The sequence below is a fragment of the Xyrauchen texanus genome, chromosome 11, assembly GCF_025860055.1.
Source record: "Xyrauchen texanus isolate HMW12.3.18 chromosome 11, RBS_HiC_50CHRs, whole genome shotgun sequence".
NCBI lineage: Eukaryota > Metazoa > Chordata > Actinopteri > Cypriniformes > Catostomidae > Xyrauchen > Xyrauchen texanus.
In genome coordinates, this window is record NC_068286.1 from 44296887 (window position 1) to 44305940 (window position 9054).

The 9054-nt window shown below is 37.9% G+C and overlaps 1 protein-coding gene across 1 annotated transcript; it reads right to left on the reverse strand.

The window, feature by feature from the left end:
* Positions 1–570: 570 nt before the first annotated feature.
* On the reverse strand, positions 571–9054 carry LOC127651527 (methylsterol monooxygenase 1-like). Its single transcript, XM_052137403.1, has 6 exons — positions 9007–9054; positions 6751–7039; positions 6495–6643; positions 4330–4456; positions 3765–3919; positions 571–2082 (listed from the first exon to the last, which is right to left on the reverse strand). The coding sequence occupies exons 2-6, from the start codon at positions 7003–7005 to the stop codon at positions 1896–1898; spliced, it is 873 nt and encodes a 290-aa protein (XP_051993363.1). The 5' UTR covers positions 7006–7039; positions 9007–9054; the 3' UTR covers positions 571–1895.

The following is a 9054-nucleotide window of genomic DNA, read 5'->3' on the forward strand; positions in this document are numbered from 1 at the left end:
CCAGCCCTGACCAATAGGTGGCGATATGGATGAAGAATGTGAATCGCCAAACACTGAAAGAAGAAGAATGTATAGTGAAAGTGAAAGTCCACACTTATAGTAAAAAAAACACTTAGTTATTGATCTGTTTCTCACCTACAACTATCATATCACTTCTGAAGACATGGATTTAACCACTGGAATCATATGGATAAATTTCATGCTGCCTTTAAATGCTTTTTGGAGTTTCAAAGTTCTGGCAACCATTCAATTTTAATGTATGGACCTACAGAGCTGACATAATCTTCTAAAAATCTTAATTTGTGTTCTGCTGAAGAAAGAAAGTCATACACATCTGGGATGGTATGATGGTGAGTAAATGATGAGAGAATTTGTATATTTGGTTGAACTATTCAAGTAACACTTTACAATAAGGTTCCATTTCTTAAATGAGTTAACATAAGTTGACATGAACTAACAACGATCAATACTTTTAAAGTATGTATTCATCTCGTGTAATGTTAATTTAAACATACATTGACAGTCAAAAGTTTGGAATAATTTGCAGATTTTGATGTTTTGGAAGGAAATTGGTACTTTAATTCACCAAAGTGGCATTCATTCAACTGATCACAATGTATAGTCAGGACATTACTGATGTAAAACACAGCACCATCACTATTTGAAAAAAGTCATTTTTGATCAAATCTAGACAGCAGCATCACTCCAACACCTTATCCTTGAGTAATCATGCTACATTGCTAATTTGTTACTAGAAAATCACTTGCCATTATATCAAACACAGTTGAAAGCTGTTTGGTTCATTAAATGAAGCTTAACATTGTGTTTGTGATAATGCATTATTATTATTATGTTCTTGATTTCAGGTAATTTTTCAAATGTGTTACCCCTGACCTGAGGCAACTCAGCCACTAGATCACTTCATTCCCTGTACAGCAGACTTTTAAATAATTTTACAGTATATTCTGGGACTGTTTGCCCACCCCATATGCCACTTGGCATATGCTACTGTAATATGTAAAGCACATCTTGTTCTGGGGCTACAAACCCCATGTGAAACATTTCTACTGTGATAGTATCATACTGTCTAACAAACTGCACAAGTGCATTTAATTCACTTGAAATACAGCAAAAGGCCTGTTAGAGGATGCATCCCCATGCATGCACATGGTTGTGCAACACTTGGCTTGAATGATGATGTAGAATGTGAAAACGTGATGGAAAGACACATGTTGAATGTTTGATTGAGCTCTCGCTACCACAGAGCCACGTTTTTGGTCATACTTTAATCCATCAACTTTCCTTAAAAATAACAAGCTAACATTTTGAATTAGTGTTCTCCACTAGGAACCAGAAAACACAGTTTATTTTCTTTCATCCCATGGGTAGCGGGTGCTTTGGGTGGTTACAAATGATTGCTTTAAACTCTTTACAGGAACGTTACTCGATTAATCTCAGTAAAATCAGCAAAGGTAACAAATAACTTTTTTTTTAAGACAGTGCATCTTTGTTCAGGTCATAGTAAAGTGCTTTTGAGGAATGAAGTCTTAATTACTTAAAAGAGGTGAATGTTTACAGTAAACGTTAAGAGCACAGACCACATGCTGCAAGTGTTGCTTTAATTCACAACAGTCCTCTGGATCTCTGACCAATGGGCTAATGATGTATATGGTGTTTGCTTTTAAAAGGCACAATGATTGAAGAAGCTGGCATTGATTGATCTGATTCCATTCAGTCCAATTTAAATACTTAACCCTACAGTAAGTGTATGTTTGGGTTTACATGTGGGAAGAGCTAATGCAAAAGCATCAGAACAACCAGAGTCAACACAGGAGTCCATGAGAGATAGATCATGATGAAGCATCAGTGCATGTTATTGAGCGTATCTCTGTCAATTAATCGCTCTTCACTGTTTTTTGACTGTAATGTTTGTAAAACTGGGAATCAGTGTTGAAGAGTCTGTCCCACCATGTGAATGTAGATCCATAGTTGCCCACAAAATTCATGTGGTGGAAGTCGTGGAAACGAGCTCCAGCGTAGAACGGAATCAAATGTAGCGGGTTCAGAGGAATGTCATAACCACTAAACAGAGGGAAAATAGTCATGTGTCAAAGAATGAAACAATAAACTGTAGATATACACCGATCAGACACAACATTAAAACCACCTGCCTAATATTGTGTAGGTCCCCCCTAGTGCCGCCAAAACAGCGCCAAACCCGCATCTCAGAACAGCATTCAGAGATGATATCTCACCACAATTGTACAGAGTGGTTATCTGAGTTACCGTTGACTTTGTCAGTTCTAACCAGTCTGGCCAATGCGTTTCCATCCACAGAACTGCCGCTCACTGGATGTTTTTATGTTTTTGGCACCATTCGGAGTAAATTCTAGAGACTGTTGCGTGTGAAGATCCCAGGAGATCAGCAGTTACTGAAATACTCAAACCAGCCCATCTGGCACCACAAATGCTCCAAATCATTGCGCTAAAATTTTTTTTCCCATTCTGATGGTTGATGTGAACATTAACTGAAGCTCCTGACCCGTATCTGCATGATTTGATGCACTGCACTTCATGCCACACAATTGGCTGATTAGATAATCACATGATGATTGTTGGTGCCAGATGGGCTGGAAAGACGTCGGAGAAGCATGCCTGTTTTCAGCGCAAATTCTAAACTAATTTCCTGCATTTGCAGTTTGGCGATTCCACCAGCAGGTGGTACTATAATTCCTGTCCAAAGTCTGAAAATAGAGCGGAGCATCAAATTAAGTCCCTGACAATCACTGTTGTAGCCGTTTTATAAAACAACATTTTATGAGATTTGTGTAAAACCTAATCGAGGTCATGGTTTATATTTCAATTATTATTATTATATTATATTTATATATATATATATATATATATATATATATATATATATATATATATATATATATATATTTATTTAATTTTTTTTCTCTCCCTATTCTCCCCAATTTGGAATGCCCAATTCCCAATGTGCTCCTTGTGGTGGCGTAGTGATATGCCTCAATCCGGGTGCCTCCGCATCTGAGACAGTCAATCCGCGCATCTTATCATGTGGCTTGTTGAGCGCGTTATCGGAGACCTAGCGTGTGTGGAGGCTCACGCTATACTCCGCAGCATCCACGCACAACCCACCATACACCCCACAGAGAGCGAGAACCACATATAGTGACCACGAGGAGGTTAAACCAATGTGACTACCCACCCTAGCAACCAGGCCACTTGGTTGCTTAGGAAGCCTGACTGGATTCACTAAGCATGACCTGGATTCCAACTTGTGGGTGGAGTAGTCAAGAGTCTTTACTTGCTGAGCTACCCAGTCCCGCAGTTATTATTATTATTGTTTATTATTACAATTTGTATTTTTTTTTTACCATTTTTTTACCGTTTTTTAGTAATTTTTAAGTCACTGCAAAAGAGGCCGGTGAAAGAAGTTGGAGGGTAAAATGTTTGGATTTTTCGACTACTGAACATTAATTCATTTAATTCATTGCATACAGCCCATTTACAGTACATTACCAACTTTGTATAAATGTGCCATCTTTGTTTATATCGCTGGTGCTTGACAAGGAATTATTAATGTGAATTATGCATAAGAAGGTTAGTTAATGGCCGTTCGGTCTGAGTCTGAGACTAATATTAGACTGACTTAACATGGTGTGCCAACATTAATGCACCAGACCAGGGCACGGTCACATATTTATTGAAAAAGTCAAGAGTGTGTGTACTGGGTTTACCTGTGAACATCAATGGTTTCAAGCAAGCGGAAAGTGACCCAGGCCCAGAGCAAAATAACATGATTACAGAAGACCATGATGCCAATGAAGAATCCTGCCCCTAAAATCAGAGTCTCAGCAGGGTGGGCATATTCTGCCTGCATGCCAAATGGAGCCTAACATACACACGGAGAGAAAGAGAATGATGACAGATTGTAGTGGTGTGCTTGTGTAAAACTGACAACAAAAGTGTGGATTTTGTGGCCTGTGGGCACAAATAAAGAAAGACTGTTTGCCAAAGTGGCGAGAAAAAAAAAAATGTAATATGTCACACACACATGACATTTGAACCCTATATTCATTCTTTCTTCCATGAGACACAAAAGCAGATGTTAGGAAGAATGACCAAGCTGATTTTTGTTATTTGTAGGCTAACGCCAAGCTCCTAAAAGGACAAAAAAGCACCATAAAAGTATAATACAAATAGTCTGTGAACTATTCCTTTAAAAGCCCTTTAATAAAGGCTTGCTTAAAGTTTCCATTCATTTGCATGTTCTGAGTGTCTGTAAGCGTGAAAGTAACTTACAGTGAAGTCGTGATGAACTTTATGAATGTATTTGTAGATTCTGCGGTGATGTAGGGCTCGGTGGAGGAAGTAATGCCATGTGTCCTCAATCACTGCACAGCCAAAACATTGAGCCAATAGATAAGGCCTGAGATGGTGAAAGAGATTATAAATATGAAAACAAGGGTCATGAGGACTCGTAAAAATGACCACTTGCAGGCATTAAACTCTTAATGTTGCAAGCTGATATATTCTTTGAACTTGTTATTTGTTAGCCAATAAGCTTGCTCGAATGTGATATATTAAGCCAATAGGCTGACATGGTGCAAGCCAATACACTTGCAAACTCTCTCTTTGCTTAACATTTAAGTTTGCTCAGTCTGCAAGTAAGCTGGGTTCACTGCAGCGCGCTGTGAACGTTTTCTCTGAAACCCTCCACCTCCCCAGCTCCACTTGTCTAGGTTTTCTACACAGGGATTGTATTCATGTTTAATTGTGCAGCAGCATGTCACACATGTTTTATGCAGCATGTCTTGTGTTTTTCTAATTGTGCAGGAGCAGCATGTCCACATGCTTAACTCAGTATGACTGTGTTTTTCTAGCAATAGCAAGTCTCCGTACTTGCTTTGTAACAGTAGTCGCATAGCAGATCAAGTCTGCCAAGACCTGCTAGGTCCGACTGCATAAACATAGCATATAACTTAAGATATTGGGTAACAATTAGTCTGAATAGCTAAAGAGGTCATAGAAAGCCTGTTGCATAAAACAATCTCCCAGTTGTCTTTAGTAAGACAGCCTAATTTGCATTGCATTGTGGGAAATGTAAGACACCGAACAGCTAAAAAAATGTCAGACAGTGGGCACTCAACACAATTTTCCTTTGCTAAAAATATTTAGAAGAATGCAATGCTTCAAAATCCATTGTAATGAACAAATTTAGTGATTTTAACCCAAAAAATAAAAAACTTTTTTGTTACCATCTTAGAAGCCATGAGCTGTGTCCCAAATGACACACTATACTCTATGCAGCTAGGCTTGAGGAGCTGATGGAAGTGATGTGTTGCCACTAGCTTTATCGCGTTAGCCAACCTCATTCCAGCACTTGTATCTTAAACAACGTACATATTCACACAGCTCGGGGTGATGGTAAAGCCTTCAACTCACATTTGTAAGTTGCTGAATCCACTGAAGTTTTGCTAGCTGCTACATTCTTCACAATTTACATCTGTTTTGTCAGACCAGCAGCGCAGCCAAGTAATTGAGTCCAACATTCCACACTACGTTTTGATGGTTGAAAAAGTGCATCCTCCGGGTACTTCAAGCACACTTCTTTTTGCTGCATTTTCAGTGTAAACATAGTCTAGAATAGTGCAGAAGTGTGCGATTCCTCCACTGGCTCAGTTGACAGTTATTTTCATTGGCAACATTGAATGTAAACAAAGGTTAGCCTTGGGGTCTGCTGTCTTACATTTTGGCCTTAAAGTTGCTGTGCGTGGTTTTTTCATGGATAAGTATGCAAAACATGTTCCTACTCCCTTAAAGATATTAATGAAATAAGTGTCCTGAGATATTTCACCAGTCTCTGTGACAGCTGTAGACTTGACAAAAATGTGACGCTTTTCACCTGTCAATCATTTTGCTCGTTCTCATAGTGTTGTATTTGAAGCGGATCATTGAGGCTGTGATTCATAATGTTTGTCTGGTGGGGGCGCTATTGTGCCACTTTTGAATTTGACAGCCACAGGAACAAACAATGCTGCTCTTTTGCTCCATTTTGGTCTAAAATTATCTTTGGAGGGCAGGTTTTTGAATGAGGGGGTGTGGCTAATTCAACGGCTCAGTCACGTGAAAGCTTCAGAACGCTAAAATTGCTTACAGCACCTTTAAATTAGAATGATCTATGTTTTTATGCAACTGACTGAAAAAGTTAAGACCAAAATGTTGTTAAGACCAGTCTTAACAGTTTTATGCAACCGGCCCCCAAATCCTATCAGTATGTCAAACCCACATTAACATGCTACATCAATGAGATATACTGAGAGTTGTAATGACTGAAACAATTCAAAGATTTAGTCATCTTTTGATTACTAAACCCACGGGGTTTGTGACTAATTCATAGGCCCATTATGATAACTAACATGATAACTATTTTTAAAATACTTTTTAAATGTGAGGAGTGTTCTCACCAGCGAGGCATGGAGTCCCAGTCATAAGGGATGTTGAAGAACTCAGTAAAGTGATATGTTCCACAGATGAGTGGTAGCTGGATACAGAAGTGATTAAACAACAGCATCTTAAAGCACTTCCACTGTTTCTCCCATGTCTCTGGTTTATCCTAGAAGCACAAATATAAAAATATATAAGGGAAAGGGCACAGACACCATCATTACAGGTATCAAGAGGCATTTTAGTATATATATATCATCACTGGATACCACATACCGGTTGGATCTTATACTTTTGTATGAAAGGGAGGAACTGAAAAATAAATCCAGGCAGACAGAACAGGAAATAAACGAGTTCATGGACGATGAGGGAGCCCCAGGTAGCGATCTGGAATTTGCTGTAGTTCTGCAGCATGTGATTCCACGCATGCTTCAAAGGTTCCTGCAGTGGATTTTCTGGCAGAACTGAATCGACAAATTCCGCGGCCAGATACGCCGAGGACAGAATGTTGGCTGTGCCGTTCACTTCCATGGCAGCGAGTCAATTGGACTCACCAAGTGAATAACTGTATAAAAAAATTACATGAATAAAGATCGATGCTACTTTGTTAACTGTCTCAGAGCAGGTGAACAGAAGTGTGGCTTGTCTGAACGACCGGTAGGAAAATAAGGAAATGTGTTAAAGGAATAATTCAACCTAAAATGAAAATTCTCTTTACATTCACACACCCTGATGCCATCCCAGATGTGTATGATTTGCTTTCTTCTGCAGAACACAAATGAAGGTTTTAGAAAAATATTTCAGCTCTATAGGTTCATTCAATGCAAGTGAATGGTGACCAGAATTTTGAAGCTCCAAAAGTTGCATAAAGGCAGTATTGAGGTAATCCATACAACTCCAGTGGTTTAATCCTTGTTTTCAGAAATGATCTAATACATTTTGGATGAGAACAGACTAACATTTAACTCCTTTTCATTTTACTATAAATCTTGAAATCAGCAGTCTTCTTGGCAATCATGATTTCAAGTTTGATTACACTTCCAAGCACTCTGCACATGCGTCAAGTACTAAGAAATTATTGAAATCATGATTGTGCCAAGAGTTTACATTTACATTTATGCATTTGGCAGATGCTTTTATCCAAAGCGAATTACAGTGCATTTATTACAGGGACAATCCCCCTGGAGCAACCTGGAGTTAAGTGCCTTGCTCAAGGACACAATGGTGGTGGCTGTGAGGATTGAACCAGCAACCTTCTGATTAACAATTATGTGCTTTAGCCCACTACACCACCACCAGTCTACAATGGCAAGTTGGTCTGTTCTCCCCAAAACAGACTGGGTCACTTCTAAATACATGGATTAAACCACTGGAGTCTTATGGATCACTTTTATGCTGCCTTTATGTGCTTTTTGGAGCTTCAAAGTTTTGTTCACCATTCACTTGCACTGAATGGACCAACAGAGCTGAGATATTCTTCTAAAAATCTTAGTTTGTGTTCTGCAGAAGAATGAAGGTCATTCACATCTGGGATGGCATGAGGGTGAGTAAATGATGAGAGAATTGTCATTCTTGGGTGAACTATCCCTTTAGGGTAATTAGGGCTACATTATAAAATACACTTGGACGTGGCACCTTACTGATCAACATCATGAAAGTTGTATAATATACTATACAGAAATATGTTATGTGTTACAGCTAGATATTTTCCTTCATTTAATATATTACAAGTGTGTGAGTTCTCTGACTTCACACCCATAAATTATGACATTTCCAATTAAATTAATGCACATCATTATCTTTTTTAAAATGCAGTGAATGGAAGCCATGCCCAGCAGCCAAAAAATGATCAATATAACTGTAATTTAGCAATAAATTACAATATAATTTGCGATTGCAACTACACGAGCACTGTAAGCTTCACAAAGTAACAATAGACAGTATTCCTGCAGAAATTGTACAGAATATTTAATGATTTTATGTAAAGAAATAAAACAACTATTAAAGGTTAAAAATAGAAATGTAGATAAATGTCTGGTGAGGTGGAAAAAATAATTAAAACTGTTGAATGATAACATGTACAGTACATTTCACGTAAGCATATGACATTGCATGAATATTTATGATATTATTTTGCTATACAGATGTACACAGCATAAACAAGCTCAAATATAATGGAGACATTTTGTTTTTCATATTACTGCATATTTACATGACCTGGTCAGTCTATTTAATTACAATTCCCCCAAATTAATCTACCTCTGCATTGGTAAGGTACAAATATTGTGTGTGTGTGTGTGTGTGTGTATGTATATATAATATTTACTAAAATCTAAAATAATAATCTCTTCAAACAATAATATTTATCTGGCGATTGTAATTCTGCAGAATTTTATTCATAGTTGATACAGCGCAAATATTTCTTCTAATATTGACATTATTTCAGATTTACCTTCAAACACTTTTTAAAGACATTAAAACAAGTATTATAATACAAGTGCCTACATTTCTGGAAACATGTTGTTGACTCACCTATGGTATGTGAAGGTCTCTCTCTCTCTCTACCTGCACTGCCAGTAT